Genomic DNA, 20,231 nt, shown 5'->3' with positions numbered 1-20,231 from the left:
GCTTCCCAATCAGGTTGAAAATACAAAAATAACCTGTAACATACACATAATCATGTATCAGCACATAAGTTTAGAAACATTACATGTAAAAGTTTAGAGATCAAAATGGTCCAGCAAATACAGTGCTCAGAGACTGTATATCACACGACTTTGTCCACATAAAAAAAACCATACTTAGAGTATGTACCCAGAATAATTCCAGCAGTATTCATCAATGAGTTGTGCTAGTGCTTTGTGGACAGATTTAAGGTTTGTAGCTACTTTTCACAGCCTCACCTCACATGTCATACAAAAAAATCCTAGGTGGCTAAGAGCAAATAAGCAATTTCTTCTACCAGTCAGATTTAGGTGGCAGTTTCATTTTATTTCACTCTATCAAATAATAAGATTTTACAAGTGACATTTTTCTGACCTTCAGTATGTTAATGGTTTAGTGACTTCAGGAGTATTCCTTATTTAATCTATGCATAACTTTAATGATAGGTCCTAAGGACATTTTCTTGATATCTAGTTTAAACTAAGGACATGTATTTGCATAGTAGCAACAAAATGACAGCTCAGAGCCTCTCTTGGGCACAAGAGAATCATCAAAGAACCTCTTCTCCTGAAATTCACGTACTAATTCTAAAAACAGCTACTAAGGGGTGTATATTCAGCCTCCCACTTGTGGAACTCTAAAGCTGTGAAATGCATGAAGCGTGCATCTTAACTGAAAAAAAAGTTTCAAGATTTTACTTTCAGAGGGATGGTGGTAATGAGGACGTTATTGCTTCAGCACCTCAACACAGCCAAAGAGTGTTCAACTGGTTGTAAAGGCTGCATATCCTGGCAAACCACAATTTTTATTAATAAACTCTGTTTTGTGCACTTGCATGCACAGCCTGTTCAAGAATTACAGAGGGCTTGTAAACCTAGACATAAGCCTTAAGATCCTGTGGAAAAATCAGCTAGGATCTAATATGCTAAAAGAAATTAGGTAATCATGTGTTTAATATTAATAAAGATGCATCCTAATATGTGCTACATAGAAATAAGCATCCTTATTAATAGCTACTCACATAAATCCAGAATGACAGTAGCACTTCTTCGATCTGTAAGCCCTACAGCAAAAGTGTAATATTCTACAGCCAATTGTCAGTATTACTTTTGAGAGTAGTCCCCTGCTCTCGGAGTCTTAACAACGAAGGGCTTTCTAATGCCATCAGAAGCCCTTTCCCTGGATCGTGCATGTTCCTTTTAGCAAGCAACAAAGTGCCAACGTTATTACTCCCAGAGCTCAAGGGAATCTCAGGTATATCCCGTATGTGGCATGGGAATACCAGAGGCAGCTGTCCCTGAACGGACCTTAAACCTCTGCATTTTCAGCTGAGCACCATGATCAGAGTTCACCTCAGAGCAAAGAGCCTAGCAAGTGCTCACTCACCAGACTGCTCATATGACAACTCTCTGCATAAATGCTCCTGCAAACAAATTTATTCAAAAAAGATGCTGAAGCAGAACAAAGCAGATGCACATCTTAAGTCATGCTCTGCTTCTGAAAGAATGCTCCAAGAAAAATCCATTTCAGACTAAGCTTTCAGAAGAAGTTGTCAAATACAATTTCCTCCCTAACCGGCAATGAAGACAAATATGCATATAGGAGAGTTCTGAACAATGAGTGTCACAGAAATATACTTTGCTAAGAAAGTGTCTAAATTAAACTTCACAATCATTAAGGTATCAAATGTGTATCAGCATTGCACTTTTCACATCTTCCATTAAATGTTGACAAGAAACATTCAAGCGTCAATAAAAGTTTAGAAATCACTGTAAAAACAAGTTAGTACAAAACCTCTGTGGTTTCTGGAGCTGAAGTGTAAGCTTTGAGCAAAGTACGCACAAGGAGGTATGCCGTTTACTCCAGTTCAGGTAATGTGGTATTAAAACCATCAAGAGCTTTATAAAAGGGATATATGAGAAATGTAAATCCGCACGACAAAAATTCTGATACTGCTGCAGAATTCAAGCTAAGTGACATTCAAGTGCTGAGACAAACCATAGGTGAACACTTCCGCGTTAGGCTTCACATTCCCATCTGCATGTCAGCAAAGTTGTAGAAATTGTCTACATCTTGAGATGCTGATGTCTTGCTCTCCGACACAAAAACCTATTTAATTAAGCAAAGAAACAGTTATGCATCACTAATAAATAAGTTCAAGTAGTTTCTGCTTGTTCAGAGCTAATTATGACTCTTTATTTTCACATTTCATGAGAGGCACAACTCTCTCAGATCCCACTATGGGTTGACAACAGAATCCTGTGAGCTCTGACCTTCCCTTTATTATTGTGACCTGCACTGAACTCCCTCGCACTATATTCCCAAAATCCTAGCAGCTGCTTCAGATAATTTTAGGTGTTTTATTCATTTAGAATTAATCAGATTTGCATCTTGCAAAATTGATCAACACAAGCAATTCCAAGGTCTAGGGAGAACTTTCTTCAAGAACTTCCACCAAATTAGCCACACATGTCCCAGGCACTGTCCAAATAATTCAGTGTGACAGACAGAAGGGTTGTGGCAGTTGGATCAGCTTCTCCATGTTCAACAGTATCAACAAATAAATGATGCCTTCAATAAAAAAACTTGAATTCTTATTATCTTTTATTTTCTACTCCTCCAAAGAGCGGGAGCAACATACAGAGCTTTTGCCATTGCTTTGTGATCAAGAATACCTACAATTCTTTCTGAGCACTGTAACAACTCTCAAGCTGTCCAAAAGATAAAGGCAGTCAGCAGTGATGTGAAATCATTACTGAACCTGCTGGTAGTAATAAGTCCAAAGTCTGCTACTTCCTACTTTATTTCTAAATTATGATCTAAGAAAGAAATACATTTCCTAAAATGTGTACTCACAATATTCAAGTGGCTAGAGATCAATACACAAATGTAGCATTTACCTGATATTTTGGGGTTAAATTGTATCTAAATAGAAGATAGATAGGAAGCCTGAAGTCTTGCTTCTCACTTCAGCACAACAGTTACTTAGAAATTGAGCTAGGTTTTACTGCAGAGCCAGTCTGTCAAGAGAAGATTTAAATCCAGGGGCAAGGAAGTAATTTCCCATTTGGAAGTCTGAAGAACAAAGATTACTTCAAAGCGTGAAGTGAATAGTTTTGGAGGTTCCTGGATGCATCCCAGATCAGGGCATTCACTGCGTCATGACAACAGACACCAGCCATTTTAGTGAGGAAAGTATAAGTTTTTATTTGTTCTAATAATTAATATAACTTTAGCCTTTGAACAGAGAAACTGAGATCTAGAAGAATGAGCTGATTATCTACCCAGTATCAGCTTTGTTCAGTTTAAAAAAGGAAAAAAAGCTAGCTACATCAGTAAAGGCGCAGTAAGCTCCCAGTTTAAGAAGTGATTTTAGGGTAAAATGACCTTTGGGTCCAGAGAAAGAAGCAGCAATATCACAGCTTTGTCTAGACTGTAGTCCTAGTACCTTCCAGCCTCAAAAAAAAAAACAAATAACAAAATTTAAAACAGCTACACATCAGGCTTTGCTCATGCAAGAGCAACAACAAAACCCTCAACCATTAGCTCCATTTCAGATTACAAGGCTGTTTTCCAGAATCTGGGCAGTCTAATTTCCCAAGCAATCCTTTTGAGATGAACTGAAATACATTAAGGAGCTGTTTGGACACTAAGTCCCAAAGACATTCTAGTCTTTTTCTGAACAGTTTAAAAGCAAGGGGTTTGCCTCTTTCCTATTACCAGTATCACAGCTTCCTTGCAGTGCTCCAATTGTTTCCAGACACTTTCACAAATCCACTGTCATTCAAAAAAAAAAAAAAAAAAGGAAAAAAAAGCAGACAGAAAGCAAAAGGGAGATACGGTATAAAGAAGCTACAGTAAAACAAGTTGACAGAAGAAAAAGGCAAATGTCTTTGAAGGAAGGCACACTGCAGTATCATTCACAGCAAAAGTAAATATTGAGAAAAGTTGAAATACTATTAAACTCTGACAAAGGCGTGACACTGAAGTCTGCTTTATGATGTTCTGCTCTATAAGACTTGGAACAGAGCTTTACCCTGTTCAATTGATAACATTTGTTTTTACCACTACATGGAAGAAGTTTCAGGTGAAAATCCTATTTTTTTTTTAATAGACATGGGAATTTAGTACTTTCGTTTAACAGGGCAATTCTTCTTCCCTCCTGCAAGCAAAGCTGAGTTCTCTGCTTGAAGAAAAAAGCATGACTACGATATTTAGATTTCAGTACATCAAAACTGCAGCTTGACTGTGAATTATCTTAGATGTTCTTAAATATTTTCTGCTAATAAAGCAAAACACCAGCTTACCTTGGTTCCATTAAAAACATCATTTACAGTATTTCGACATCCTTCCACTGCACCATCTCCATTGAACTCCAAAGCAACGACTGGACCTAGAAGACCGTTTCATCTGAAATCAGTGCTACTACTAAGTTTGGCATTAAAACATTAGAGTTCTCATCCCTTAGGGAATTGTGAAGCTTACAAGAACCATTTCAATTCTTTTTGCTTGAGTAGCCATAACAGAAACACTTAACCATAGCTTCAAAGTACGGTGTTATCTGAGAAGAAAACATCTGCAAAACCATGCTCATTTCTGCAGAAGCTCTAGCATGCTTCCCATTTTATTTCTTGAAAGGCAGGAATGGCACAGAAATGCTGAAGAGTGGAGGGCATCATGCAAGTGAGTCAGATTCTACTGCTCAAATAGTGAGCCATTTCACAGACATCTGCAGCATGACTGAGTCATTCAGGCATTTTTACCTCAGTACCAAGATAGCAAACAGTCTGATTTTCAGACTTGTTCTCACCCACTATTTTCAGATCCCCTTTCTCTGCTTTCATTCTGAACGCGTTATTTCTTCCTACATAGGTGCAAAACAGCCTTTTCTCATCTTTAAAGTATAACTTCTGTCCTATTCCTGCAATGAACATCACAGACCTCTAACATTAATGTGAAAAAACTGCATGTTGCTTCTAAGTTTGGAAGCATGTTTTGAGCTTCAGCATACAACAGATGGCATGATGACATTACTTCTATTGGAACAGATAAAAAACCAATTACAGTCAAATCAGCAAAAATGCTTTTCAAGTACTCTGACAGAACACCATTTATAAACAGGAACTTGACACTTGCCTGTTTTATACACTTCCACACTGATTTGCTTTAATATGCATACAGAAACACTGAATATCTAGGTGCTTTACCTGTAATTGTGATAAGCTAATATATTTTTCTTCTAAAATCATGAGCCTCTGTAGACCAGCCCAGACAGATCTGCTTATGTCACAGCTCCTAAGTGAATTAGTTCATTTTGGATTTTGACTGGTTCAGTGCCTAAATGAAGATTCCAAACTTCACCTCAGTTGGCTTTACATTATGGTTTTCTCCTTTATTCTTCCACCTTCTCCGGAACATCCCACTGCCAGCTAGATTTCTGCACTAAGAGGAACAAAACTATATATAATCTCACCTCTTTCAAGCAGTGGAATGAATTCTGATGCGCACTGTCGGAAAACTCTCTGAGCATCCTCTGCTTTCATTGAGACTTCTTTGGTCTGTACCAGCTGAAAGCCTTTGCCACTCATCTATTAACAGATGGAGAATTCGAGTTAAAAATGTTCCTAAGGCACACAGCTCAATTTTAGTCTATTCCAGTGTAGACTGGATACTCATTTCCCACACACGTTAAGCCATGGAGTAAAAAGACCCTTTTTGCTCTTTTAAAAGACTATCTGCTTTTTCTACATTTCTGTTTATTTCCATTCCACTCATCCAGATTTTATCCTCTGCCCTAGTGCACGGGTAGGTGTGAGTTTTTGTTTCATGTTACGCCCTAGGGTTGTAGTTTTTCCCACAGTCTCTCATAAGCTGAAACTAACAGGAGTTAAAAGCATTCAGCATCTGGAGTCAAGCAGTATGTTCTCATTAGACTGTAATAGTTCAGTCAAGCATTAGCTCAAATGCTTATCTATTCACTGCTGAGGTTTTCCATTTTGGAAAAAAAAAAGTTACAAACTCTCAAACACACACAGCTCTTTACTTCAAATCCAGTAGATACTGAAAGTACATTGTCCTGGTTTTGTCTGAGCCAAAGAAAATAATCAGAGCTGTCTCATCCATAGGAGAAGTCTAATGTGATACAATGTTCTGGCTTTAGGAGAAAAACAACCCTGATAACACATTGGTGCTTATAGTTGCTGCTGAGCAGTGCCACATAGAGCCAAGGATGTTTCAGTTTCTCAGCTGTTTATACTGCCCTGGCCAGTGAGGGGGACTGAGGGGGCCCAAGGAGCTGGGAGGGGGCAAAACCAGAACAACTAACCTAAACTGGCCAAAGGGATATTCCATATCATATGACGCAAGTGAAAGAGCTATAAAACTGAAGGGAGTTGCTGGGGGGTAGTCACTACTCAGGGGTTACCTGGGCATTGCTGAGTGGGCAGTGAGGAATTGCTTGTGTATCACTTGTTTTATGTTTGCATTTACTTATTTTTGGCTCCCAAATGTGAAATAATTCAGGAGTTGTCACAACTGTACCCAGTTGAGCTGGTGCTGGGAATGAATGGAAGAATATGGGTAAAAGCAAAAACAGTTCAACAGACTTTAATTATAGGAAATATTTTAGAAACTTGTGAACATATGACTGCAGAGCAGAGAAAACAAGCAGTTATCAAACTGTCAGGGAATTGAGTAAAAAAAAACGTTGAGGATTTGTAATAACTGCAGGACATATATCATTACTATTATCTCCCTCCCAGCCCCCCTTCCTTTTCTGTCCCAGTAAATATTTTTTATCTCAACCAGTGAGCTTTACTTTGTTGTTTATTTCTTTGTTTTCCCCCTGATTCTCTCTCCCATCCCACTTGGTTGGCAGGGGGAGCAAACAACTGTGTGGTGTTCAGCTAGTTGCTGAGTTAAACCACAACATGCACGCAAAAGAAACAACCATATTTATACTTCCAAAACATGATTTAAATCTACAGAGTAGTAAGATTTCCCTAGCATTTCACAAAAAATACCCTTTAATTATCTGTGTTCACTGAAGTAGCTGTTAGTAACTCAGTTCCATCAAAATCCAATGGGGATGGGGTGAAACAAGGAAAAACCCTTAAGCATTTTTTTTCCAGCCCCCCTTGTAGTTAAGAAGTCAAAGGAGCTCCATCAGTTGTTTGGTTGCTCAGACAACACTAGGATCAGTAACTTTTGCAGACACCTCTCTCAAGCTGCAAGCTGTAATTCAGTTATTGGCTCTGCTCTGTCATCCCTGGCACTCCAGGGTGTTAAAAGCAGCCAGCCGCTCCCGGATTTTAGCCCAGTGGAGCCTAAACTCAGCTGAGCTTAGGAGCTCCGGCCTTACAGGAATAATTAAAACAACAAACAAAAAAGACAGCATCAGCTATTTAAATAATCAAAGACAGCTGACCACTTGTGACAAACACTCACTGTATTTTCCAGAAAAGAATCCCAACACTGGATGGCAAGGGTAGGGGAGAGAGAACCCTGAACGTGTTATTTTTAAAAGTCTCTGTAAGTGCTGGCAAAGCTTCCACTGCAAATGGCCGTGATAGACTTTGGGACAATAAGCTAACAAGTTCATTGGTTATCTCCCTTTCACAAGCACTGACAACCATTTATTCTGTACTTGGCCAATTTCATTAATGAACTGCACATTTTCATTTGTGTAGGGTTGGTGTGCTGTACTGGAAAAATACATTGGAATTATTAAAGAACAGAGGTGCCAATCACAGGATGTCAGTTGTAAAATAACTGTTTGATCAGGATGAGCTCCATTCTCTTATCTTGCTTCAAGGTTTTAAAAGTGCAGTTGATTAATATGGTTAGCAGACAGGCAGAACCTCCTCATTCCCTCTTCAGTAAGCACCAAGGCTATCCAGAGGAAAGTTCAATTAGAAATTCATAAAGTTGAACAGAGAAAAAGGTCACTTACCTCATCAATTAGCTTTCTGGCATTTGCAGTTGTGTAGTCACCAGCAAAAAACACAACCAAACACGACTCATCGCTGCTTTTCTGTCTCTGCCCTCGAGTTATTGGTATTATGCTCTTCATAGCATCTGTAGAAATTCTGACAGCTTTCAGCTCTTCGGAAGTGGGCAGAGGAACAAAATCTTGAACCACAGCATTCTCAGGCAAAAGGCCCCAGTTATTTTCTCCTGACACAGGAGTAAAGTCATGGATGTTGCTCCATGTGTTATTGAAGATACTCAGTCCAGCATCTTTAAACTGTAAAGCAAGCTCGGGATAATAGTACTGGAAACATCCGAATTTCATACCTGTGGAGGACTCAATAATGGGTTGGGTGGCACAGCACAAGAATACCTCCAGCTTTCTGCAGTCCCGAGAGCGAAACTGTTGGCAGGCTACTATGCATTTACAATCTTTGCAATCACGGAAAAACACACTGCCTTTTATTGGTCCTAAAAAGATTTGGCAGTTCACACAGTCATCGATAGTGATTGTAGCAGAATGGTCAAATATGTAGATACTACAGTTCTCACAGTCCTGAATGACAAATTGTTGTCCTGCTACTTTTCCAGGGAGTCGACCCACAGTTTCATTTTTCAGTCCAGAAAAAGTGTAATCTTTCGGATCAACCTGAAGGAGAAAGGAAAAAAAAACAAACACAAAAACAACACATGAAAGTTCACATACAGAATATATTATCATGCCAAATGTTAATTGATTTAGAGATATTACAGAACTGTACAGGATAACCAGCCAGAAAACTTCAAAGAACAGATATCAGAGTGATGAAAGATCCTTTTTAGCTAGGCTACTGGAATGCATGGTATCGAGGTACAACAAAGAGATGAAACTAAACTTCTGGATATTCCAGGAAAACAAACAAACAAACCCCACCACAACACAGTTTGTCCTTTAGTAAGGAATTGGGAGGGGGTTCTAAGCTGTTCCTACAGAAATGATGGCCCCGAGTATTATGGTAATAACAGTAATAAATGAATTGGCCAACAGCATTAACGATTCATAAAGCTGGGAAGACACAGTACTTCCTTTTCAAGTAGCTTTCTTGGTCTTATGTTACCACGCCTCAACACATTGCAAGAAAACATTGCTGCTTTCAAGCAGTATCTCCATCATTATGTTTGCAAACAACAAAGAGCTTGCTTATCCACGCCACAGTTGTTATCTTGCACTAACAACTCCAGCTTGTGCTAACAACAGCAGCTATGTGTTAGCTGTAAGCAACAAGCAAAGACTGGCAGTGCTGGCACACAGGTCATGTTTACAGACCTCTCCTCCTCCACTCTCCAGCATTCTTCCGCCTGCGAGAGAAACTGTGACCCTCCCTGGCACTCCGTGCTCAGAGCGGTGACCGAGGAGCCACGCAGTGCCGAGGATGGCACCTGATGCAGCTGGGCAGCATGAACAATACAGCAGCTGCTGTCAGAACGCCGAAGCAATCTGAGCTGGGTTCCCCCTATTTACAACAGTCAAGGCAACTGTGCTTCCCAGAGCAAATTCTACTCTGCCCTCTTGTGAAAGCTTATTAAAATAGCACTCGGAAGCATACAAGTACCTCAACTACTCTAACACCAGCACTTCACAAACCTGCCTTAAGGCATGCTGCACTGCAGGCAGTGACAATACACTATGACAGGTCCTTTCCTCCTCCCCAGTATTTTGAACAGTCACACAAGATTAGAGACCAGAAATAGGGCTCTGGTTTACTAAAACCACAAGCAAGATGCACTAAAGCAGCTCAGCCTAGATAGGCTTTTCCTGAAATAGCTCCTGGAAGCTATACATGTCTACAAAGTATACTCTTGCATACGTCATAACCGACTTCCTGACACAAAAGTAAGTTTGCAACTGATGAATCTTCTCCATGGCTGTAAACTCCTGGTAAGCTCCCTGTCAGCTAAACTCAGCATTGCTAGTACAAACCTGGGACAGTTAGGTGGAAGAGTTACAAACAAAACTGGAAGGCTCAAACGAAAGGCATCATAGCATGGAGACTGAAGCACACTGCATGACTAAGATTCAAACTCCATCTTAGGCAAGTCTTGTGTGATGTTACTTACCTGATCCTCCAGGGATTCTCAAGGTAAGTATCAGAACTGCTTTGGGACTCATTCTTTCCCAGCATCTCCTACAGCATTTATGGATAGATGTGCATGTCTATAATATGTACAAACATACACCTTGGGAGACAGACGTAGTGCCATGAAAACCAAACAGAGGAACAGGTACTTCCCTGAGGAAGAAGTTCAAAGTTTCCAGAACTAGCAGCTTTTTTTTTAGAAATGTCACACCTATTTGTGTTCTTCTAAATGAGCCCCTTCTAAAAGCCTGAGGTTTGTCCAACATTAAGTCCTCACAAAGATGTGTGAAACACCTTTCCCTTACTATTTTAATTAGGCCTAAATGAACAACACTGGTTTGTCAGCTAACCCACAGATTACAGAATCTTAGACGAGAGCACTTGAGAAAGAGCAGCACTGAGTTCAATGATACTCTGTATTAATTTAGACCTAGCAACATAATCAGCTGATTTCCAGAGGAGAGATTGATTTTATTTCCCTGATGTGAATTGAGAGTTGTGTGCTGATGCAATTCTTACTGCTACATTTGTTCACTACTCTAGGGAGTTTGCCAATTTCCTTTAACTTCACCTAGCAGTTTTCTTTTCAAAGACCAGGAGCATTTATTGACTTACACTACCATCGGAACTGGAAGGACTGAATGAAACAGACCTCAGCACTCTCCCTGCCACACTGGGTTACTGCCCTTGAGAGCAGTCAGTAACCCAAGAGGCTGTTGCACATCTGAGTATTTCAATTCCCTTGGGTAAAAGAAACACCTTAGGAAAATTAGGGCAGAATTACAACTTCAAGTATGCATTCAACATCTCTTTATATATGCTTATCACCAAGCTTCATGCTTAACAGTCTTCAAGCCCACAGGTATCACCATGAGGTTCATACTCCACTAATCCACCTTCCTTCCCCTGAGACAGACTGCATTTGTTGCCTAAGTTCTATCTCTGTAGCTAAAAAGCAGGTCTGGAAAAACGAAAGCAACAGAAAATAACATTTGAAGACACGCAGTGATAACCAGAGATACGTAGATTCTCTCCCTGCTTATCTAGTACAACTTTGTTGTAGATTCTTATGCATGTGACAAACTAGCAATAGAAAAACCAACAGTTTGATAATTCACCTATTTATCCTTCACATTTGAATAAAGCTTCAAATAATTCTGTCCAGAACCTCCCCTCTCCCCCAGACAGATGTCTTACACACCATCTCTTAATATACAGGGCTGCTTTGAAAGTAATGCCTCCTATTTTATCATGCTGGCCCTCAACATCAGAGGCAAATGCCAGTAGCACGGCAGTAGAGGTTGAACCTTCCCACCAATATTCCATTACACTTTGCTGCTGTGTGGCAGATGGCAGCAGAGGGGCAGGCTGACACAAAGGTGCCTGACATGGAAGAGTGTATGAAGCAAAGGTGGAAGTGAATTCCTCTATGTGGAAAAAGGCACCCCCTGACATTTATACATGCTTGCTGATAATCTGTGGAGACCAAACAGTGGATGTGAGCACAGTGAGCCAGTGGGTACAGAGTTTCGGCAGTGGCAACAGTGATGCGAAAGACAAGCCATGTTCATCACTGGCAAAAACACATAGCTAATGCTGGTCACTACACTGAAAATTAACATTTTGTAGCAGAGAATTTGCTCTATCAAATAGGGTTGCTGTGCTCTTTGTACCTGTTGTAGTTTCCATGGAGGCATGACTTTCAGAGCAACCTCGTATATAGCCTTTGAGAGCCCTTTTCCCCAGACTGGTATAATTCCAATCAATTACAGTACTTATAGGTCTAAGTTTTAATGCTTTCAGCTGAACTGAGAGTTTTAAGGTAGAGTTCTGCATTAATAGATAACGAGCACAGCTCAAGAGCTGAAAACTTCTAATCAAAGTGCTATGTGTAGGCTAAGGAATAGTTCAGTAAAGTAACCTAAAATAACTAGACACTATGACTAAAAACAAAAACAAAACCAAAAGTCCCTGCTTACACAATAGACTTTCTCCTTAACAGAAAAACAGAAGTCTCATCTGTAGTCATTGGAAACAACATTGCTAATAATTCCATTACAAAAGGACTGGAGAACATATGAAGCAGTGATTTTAAAGCACAAAGAAAGAAGTGACAGCAAGCAAAAGTTTGTCATGGATGCTCTGAACTCTAGCAAGTTCTGCAGCAACAAGTAACACTGTAATATGCAGTTTTTCTTACTGTGAACACTTGTCTTGCAAGAAGGCCAAAGGCCAGGCAGGAAGGCTGCAGGTGAAGTACTTCTCAGCCCTCAACACTCAGCTTACTGGCACCATGACCTGGCAGCTCCCACTTGGAAGACTTCCAGAGAAGTACCAGATCCTCAAGATTTTCAGTGCCAGCTGTGCTAGAATCACCAAGGTCCCCAATAACTTCTTTCTGGTGTGAGTTCATGTTCTAAGAAGACTTCTATGCCTGGCTGATCAGGAAAGGAGTCTTCATCAGCAGTGACTGGCCACTATAAACGAGGAGGCAGTGCAGTTCTTAATGGATTGTGGCTCTCCCTTAGTTACTTGTGTATTAGCCTGCAGTGACTTCGAAGTCTTTCTAAACCACTTACTAAATTCTAAACTCATTTTCTAAATTATAACAAATGATAGTTCAGCTACGACTTCATATACAATTGAGAGTACGTAAGAATTGGCTGCTGACACAGTGACATTAAAAGCTGCAGTTATAGGGCAGACACACAGCAGACTTAAGAGGATTTATGTGCTATTTTTGTCAATAGGGGTATTAACAGAAAGGAAGCAGAAGAAGTGCATTCCAGGCCTAGGCAATACCTCACATTCAGATTTAAATGGGATTGGTGCCCTTCAGCACTGAATTGCAACATCCTCTGGAGAAAGTGTTTGTTGAAGTTACTCACCTCTGTCTGACTTCTAGGTTCCCAGGCAGTAACAAAAGGTGGAAAGAGGGACAATATCTGCACATCCTAGCCACTATCACACAGTTATTCACCATGGAGCATCTCCTGTACACGATGACTTTAAATGCAACCAATACAACAGCCCAAAGACACATTTCATTCTATTCTTCAGAATCTTCCCCTTCTTTCAGAGGACCAACAGAACATAGGACAGACACTGGCAGACTTGTATCTGGCAACAGTTTGTTGTTCAGACTGTAGACAGAAGAGGAAGAAAAAAAGAAGAAAAAAAAGCTACCACTACACACTTTCATCAGCCTTAACTGAAAGTAATATTTAATATTAACGTGTTGACTTTCTCAATTGGTTGATTACATGTTGAGAAATACAGCAGTAGTATTTTTGGTGCACTGAAAAGACAAATGGGGATCAATCAGATTTCAGGACACCACCTCCCACTGCCTAGTTACAGATGAATCAAAAAGGTTAACATGATTTTATATTTGTTCCAAAATAAAATATACTACCTGAAAAAGATGTAGACAATGCAAGAAGACCTAATCAGCTCAGACCATTCCTGCAGAATTGCCAAATATGAAGTAACTAATGGAAAACTATGATTCACATAGCAAGTTACAGATGTGTTCGTGAGGTTTTCTTCTTAGGTTGTGGGTTGGTTTTCTTTTGTTTGGTTGTTGTTTTTTTTTGTTGTTGTTGTTTGTTTGTTTGCTTGTTTTGTGTCCAATTTTGTTTTAAACTGTTTGAATTCAGTTATCAGAGCCTGACAGTAATTATTATTACATGTTTTCTACCAAATACAGCACTTTATCTGCAAGTCAATTGGCACAAAATAGTTTTCTGGGTAGGGAAGTCCCTCTAAAAGCTATGAATGTCACTGAAATCATAATTAATTTAATCTTACTTCTTTGAGGATGAGAAATGACAGCAAAAAACCTTCAGTTGCCTGCACTTCTCCTCTTTGCAGAGGAGATCACAGCACATAGCTGTATCAGCCATCTCAAAACACAGAACCCCAGTTCCTGTCTATACATACCCATGCTTTGTTATTGTTGTAGTTATTATTCTGGTCCTGAATGCCAACACTGTTTAGTCACCCAGAACATAGAAAAGTAGGAAAGGATAAGGGAGACCAAGAACAAAAATGCAATCTTATTTTCTGGATGAAATCGTTGCTGAAGGCTGAGAAGCTTCAGGCACCACCAAGTTCTTCTTTTGCATTTGGTCAGAAAGGGATATGACAAGTCTCCAGGATGTCACGTAGTGATAACACTCTGTAATGAGCTGCGCTCTGCTTATTCTTCTGGACTAAGAATCCCACAGAGGCAAGAAACCAATTTTTGTTTTCAGGATAATCTCATCCTTTGATTCTTCTTGTGCACCATAAGTAATCTTCACACATTTCTCCAAATCCTGAGGTCAGCAAACGTTACAGAGAGCCCAGCAGACTTATGACACAATCTGAATTTGATTAACCATCTAAAATACACAGACTTTAATACATAGACTTCTGTTTCCTTTTAAATAAGGGCACGTACAAATCAGAAAAGGTCCTTCAAATTCATGCCTTTCCTTACTTTCAAGTAATCTATCAGCATCTCATAGCATTTCATATTTAGTTTTCTACAACATGATCTGTTTTCAGGGCTATTACACTGGAATTACATGGTGAGAATGACTTTGTCATACTACTCTTCAGCTCTACACAATGCCAACAGTAATCTTTTGCCACAAGAACACAATTAAGACAGCCTACACTTATGATGCTGTGCTTCAGAAGCGGAAGAAACAACTTTGCTAGAGGAACAGCTCATATTCAGAGCTTCTGCCAGCACAGCTGTCAGCTAGCAGTCACCGTGTTTCATACTCCAGTGCAGACAAACATGCACACAAGTGTGCCTAGGTTGTGCTGCCTACACTTAGCATGTCAGCATGGCTTGAATTTACAGGAAGACAACTGGAGCCTCTGCCCAGCAAGATTTATCCATTTGTAGGAACACACAGAGGATAACTTGCACAAACTGTAGATAATTGCCACTCCGCTTGCAGAACTGCACTACCTAACCAGAACTACATCACTGCGTGTAATAGCCTGAAATTAGAACACACTTCACACCTGAAACATTCATATTAAAAGTAACAGGAAATGAACTTTACAAGCCATTAGCAAATCTTCTGACTGAGTCGACGTTTTCAGAGTTCAGAAGACAGATTTGATGCATTTGATGATCAAGGAGTCCTTATGCCACAAGTCTTCCAACTGCCTCCAAATCAAACTTTGCATACAGATACAAACTGTGAAATGAATAAGTATACATATGTGTGCTGCACAAAAAAATGAAGCAGCAATAGAGAATGGGATACTGTGTCTGAGAGAATATCTAAAGCTACCACATGAACACTAACATGGTAACACTTAAACTGCAATCAACAAATCCAGTGCACAGAGTGCTCAGCATTCCCTCGCCTAAAAGCAAGCATCTCAGCACTGCTCTCCTGGTCTAATGTACCAAGTGTTTACTTAAAGACCAATGAAATGTGAGATTGCAGGGAGCAAGAGAAATGGGCTGGAGCATGAAATAAATGCTCTTCAGCTGTACTGTACCAAATTAAGCAGCTAATTCAGTGGCTTCTGCAGTTCAGCAGAACAGCCCAAATTCGCTGATTCTTCCAGCTTTTCAGAGTATTTCATACAAAGAGGAAGTTGTATATGTAATACATTGCATGCTTCCACACAGTGAGATAGCTTATTCACTGTAAAACCTCATCTGTTAGCTCGAGCCTACTCCTGCATGCTAACAGTCACCTCCTGGGCAACAAGGTTTATCGTCTTCCCAGCTGAGTGTGTCTGTCCCAGTTTTAGAAGTTAGTGCCATGTGAGTAAAACAGGGTACAGAAAGCCTCATACAAGTTAACCTTTAGCTGATGAATTTGCTCTATGATTAGGTCACATGATTTTGAATGCTCACTTAGTAACGTACCTCAGCACACACCCTACTTACTTCTAGGACAAGTTTTCAGCACAGCACTCTCTAACTGTAAGAAGTCCCCGCAAGCACCCTGCAGCAGGTCAGAGCAACAAGCCCAGCACAGATCAGCCTTCTCTATCCTCAGGGAACCGATCCCTCTGGGCCACACGCACAGGTCCTTGTTCATCTCCAGCACAGCTTTTCTTAATCCACTTGGAAGGCTTAGGAGCTACCCTAGAGCACCTCACCTAGTTTAGAAAAGCACACAAATGCTAAGCTCGCTTTTAGTTCACGCATTTTCTTCCCGACGCTGTCTGTTATATCCATGGGGCGCTCGGTCCGCCCCGCTCTCTCCTTCCCCCACCCAAAGGCCCCAGCGGAGCGGAGCACGGGCAGCATAACGCCGTGACCGCACGAGGGAAATGAAACCCGGGACGAGGGTGAGAAGTCCCGAATTAAACGCACTTAAGCGCCGAGACCCCTCTCGATTGCCATGCCAGGAAACGGCTCCGTGAAGGGCTCGTCCTCGTCCGCACCTCTTGGACTCGCGACAAACCCCAACTAAAAACCCCAAACGGAACAAACAACGCGCCCAAAATCCGGACGAGCGCAGCGCAGCGCAGCGCGAGCCTCACATCTCCACCGAAGCACACAGCGGACCGAGGGCGTATCCTCACGCTGCCCCGCTAACGGGTCGAGCTGCCTCGCGGCGAGGACGGAGCCGAAGCTGCCAGTATGCAGCCTGCCAGGAAACCGCGCTCCTCTCTCCCTCCCCGTACCTTGGCTCGCTGGTCCCAGCTATACTGCGGCGCCTTCTCCTCGCCGGCCGCCGGCTCCTGGCAGGCTTCTTGCCGCTGCCCGCCCTGTGCCGGCTTCCTGCGCTTGGAGAAGCAGCAGCCCATGGTGCCGCCGTCCCGGCGACCGAGAGCCGCCCCGCGCTACAGCCGCCCCGACTCGCGCCCGCTGGCACCGCCCGGCCCGGCCCGCGGGGAGAGGCCGTGCGGGTCCGAGCGCCAGCGCAGCGCCTCGGCGCCCCGCCCCGCTTCCGGCTTCCCCCTCCGCCCCCGTCTCCCGTAGCGACCGCGACAGTCGGCGGCACTTAGCCGAGGAGGTTTGTGCGGGAAAAGCCGCGCTCTGCAGGAGGGTGTACCGGCGTTCCGGGATGATTTCTCCCGGTTTTAACGGAACAGAACGTTCTCGAGTCCCCACGAAGTTCCAACCAGTGCCCAAACGCTCCTTGAACTCCGGCACTCGGGGCCGTGCACAACGCCCTGTGGCGCAGAGCCTTTCCCTAACCCCCAGCTGCACCTCCATACCACGAAGACGAGAAAGCTGAGGAGACAAAGACAGAGAGAAACCTTAAGAAGCGGCTACTGAGATGGCAGGAGTGCAGACGCCCCTTTCGTTGGTAGCCCTAGCACACCTTGTGCTCAGTGGGCTTTGGGTGCTACAGCCACCTGCACGCACCACTGATACTGACAGCACCCTAAATCTCTGCAGTCTTTTGGTAAGCAGGTTGCCCTTTCTGTACATCTGCTTAAAAATCTATGATTGCTTTTAGACAGAAGGAATCATAATAGCAGGAGCACCTCTCCTCTGAAGAAAGGTTGAGGGAACTGGGCTTGTTTAGCTTGGAGAAGAGAAGGCTCCAGGGAGACCTCATTGTGGCTTTCCGGTGCTTGAAGGGAATGTATCAACAGGAGGGGAAACAACTGTTTACACAGGTTGATAGCAATAGGACGAGGGAGAATGGTTTAAAATAAGACAGGAGATTTAGTTTAGATGTGAGGAGGAAGTTTTTCACTCAGAGGGTGGTGACGCACTGGAACAGGTTGCCTAGAGAGGTTGTGGATGTCCCATCTCTGGAGGCATTCAAGGCCAGGCTGGATGTGGCTCTGGGCAGCCTGCTCTAGTGGATGGTGTCCCTGCCCACAGAAGGGGGGTTGAAACTAGATGATCTTTGGAGTCCTTTTCAACCCAGGCCATTCTATGATTCTATGATAGTAATTTATGCCTTTTTGTGAAAAGCTGAAATACCATTTAATTAATCTACACAAAAACTAAAACTACATTACCAGAAGGTTGCTGCCTCACATCAGTAGATTTTCTGACATAATGGAGGACATCATAGTCCCTGTGTCTAAGGAGATGGTTTCACTACACTGAGAAGCAGCTTCCTCTGCAATGGAAATAATTCATCACTGATGCCAGTAACATTTCAAAAGGTTTTTAAACACAAGAGAAGAAAGTAACTCCTGCATTTTCTGTAACGTAAGCCAGAGCTGGGATTTTCCACCCTGTCACGACCAATATCCTTGCCTTGCAAAACCACCAGCCCCACAAGAAATCAGGATTTTATATGACTACAGCAGATTGGGACAGGCCTAAGGTTTTATCTCCAAACCTCCAGGCTGTTTCCTGACACTGAAGCACTAGAATATTTCTTCCAGAACAATTTCATATGACTTATGAGCACATGACTTAAGAAATTGCTAACACCCAGCTCAGTTCTTCATTCTCCATTCATACGCCAGGCAGACTCAACCCTCTTGGCCTGTGAGATTTGAGACAATCATAGCCTGAAGTGTAGTAATATAAGATTGCAATAACACCATAGTCACTACCAAACGTTATTATACTTACTTTAATTTCAACAAACTGCCGTAATTAGTGACTTCCCTCCCGGGGATGTTATGAAATATACCTAATTACACTGTAATATGGAGCTTTCTGATCCCCTGTTAGTAGTTTCTGGATAACTGTAAAATAAGACCTTTTCATAGTAGAGGTTACATCATGAAAGATTTGGTGCAGCAGCCTGGTGTACCCATGCCTTTCGTGCTGGCTTCCATCCCTGCACAGCTTTGTAGTGTGGAGACCCCAACTTCCTCCCCTTCTTTTTCCTGACACTCCCATGCATTGCCTCAAGGTGCAGGGAAGGAGCTTATTTGCAGCAAACACTGGAACCTGGAAGCCTGCCCAGGCCTTAAACAGGCAGCAAAGGATGTGAAAGCTCACAGTGTGCACATCTGCACTCCTTGTAACACCAGGCAGGGTCTGGCTCTCTGTGCTGCTGGCAGCTCACTGCAATGTACAGAGCCAAACTTGCACAATCTCATTGTGTTCCATGTGCATGCCTTAAAGCTCTTGGAATCATATCATTGTGAAAAATCTGTAGAATGTCTCAAAGCAGTTTTGTACTCCTCCTGCTTATAGAGAAGAAGTTGGAAACTTCACCTGTAAGACATGAAGACATTGAAAACAAGAAGACTTGAGTACTACTGCTTCCTAAAACCTCAGCTCATGTTTTCCCTATCAGGAAGCATTACATATCCCATACCTGAGACACTGGCAGCTTATCTAGACTGTGTTTTGAAAAGTATTCCCAATTAAGATTAGATTTCCCCCATAGTAGTGAGAAATTGTGAATTACAGGTGAGACAAATGACACATGACAGCAGCAATATGCTGAATGCAACATAAGGAAAAGGAAGAGAAGGATGCTTCCCTGCTGGGCTCACTCTCTGAGGCTGAGCTTTGATACATGTTTATGACAAAACCATTCCCAGAAAAGGTCCCTTGCCTCCAGCTGCTTATCTGAGTCCCCAACCACCTATACACGTTTGTACAAACGTGCAGCAAACTGCACTGAGTAACAGCTGAATGGAGAAAACAATCATTTCAATCAGACATCTGTGCATTTGTGTCTAAAGAGACTTTTCTACAGAAGCAGATGATAAATACACTGAATAATCTTGCACAGCAACTGTCATGCATTCTGAGATCAGGCTGGCCTTTTTTGGTCCCTTTCACAGATTTTTCTAATGCCAGATTCTCTTGCCAGAATGAATGCCAACAGAAGCTGGTCTGGACTAGAGACCAAGATGGACAAATAATATGGGTAATTTTGCAATAAAATGTACTAGAGTCTATTTCGCATTGTTACTGCTGAATTTGGACTGACTTGCTCCTTTCTTTATTTCCAAGCAATATGCTTGAAAAGCATTTTTTTTTCCCCAGCATCTCCTTCCATATAGAATTCAACCTGGTCATTAGCAGCTTTGTTCAAGCACAGTGCCATTGGACAACAAGGGTATGCTCTTTTTGTAGTTGTTTTCAGCAGAGAGTCTGGTATCTGAGACATACAGCTCTCACAGGGTTAGTGAATCAGGAGCAACAGGCCAGCATGGCTGTGTCACAGATTACTGTGAACTGACACTGCAACAAGGAAAAG

General features: G+C 41.9%; 1 protein-coding gene across 1 annotated transcript; it reads right to left on the bottom strand.

Annotated features, from left to right (window-relative positions):
• Positions 1-1,213: 1,213 nt before the first annotated feature.
• On the bottom strand, positions 1,214-16,945 carry RP2 (RP2 activator of ARL3 GTPase). The gene is made up of 5 exons (XM_065741214.1): positions 16,777-16,945; positions 7,989-8,654; positions 5,511-5,625; positions 4,345-4,430; positions 1,214-2,146 (listed from the first exon to the last, which is right to left on the bottom strand). The coding sequence occupies exons 1-5, from the start codon at positions 16,897-16,899 to the stop codon at positions 2,063-2,065; spliced, it is 1,074 nt and encodes a 357-aa protein (XP_065597286.1). The 5' UTR covers positions 16,900-16,945; the 3' UTR covers positions 1,214-2,062.
• Positions 16,946-20,231: the final 3,286 nt, after the last annotated feature.

Source organism: Cyrtonyx montezumae, unplaced genomic scaffold, assembly GCF_038088225.1.
Source record: "Cyrtonyx montezumae isolate F1298 unplaced genomic scaffold, pur_monq_1.0 scaffold_3, whole genome shotgun sequence".
Taxonomy (NCBI): domain Eukaryota; kingdom Metazoa; phylum Chordata; class Aves; order Galliformes; family Odontophoridae; genus Cyrtonyx; species Cyrtonyx montezumae.
Note: the sequence above shows the minus strand (reverse complement) of the source record. Positions and strands in the feature narration are given on the sequence as shown.

Excerpts from the sequence above, each read along its gene's own strand:
- RP2 (XM_065741214.1), bottom strand. The coding sequence starts at position 16,899 with ATGGGCTGCTGCTTCTCCAAGCGCAGGAAGCCGGCACAGGGCGGGCAG. Across the intron at positions 8,655-16,776 it reads GCTGGGACCAGCGAGCCAAG|GTTGATCCGAAAGATTACAC; the intron begins GTACGGGGAGGG and ends TTTCTCCTTCAG. Across the intron at positions 5,626-7,988 it reads CCAGAAAGCTAATTGATGAG|ATGAGTGGCAAAGGCTTTCA; the intron begins GTAAGTGACCTT and ends ATCTGTTAATAG.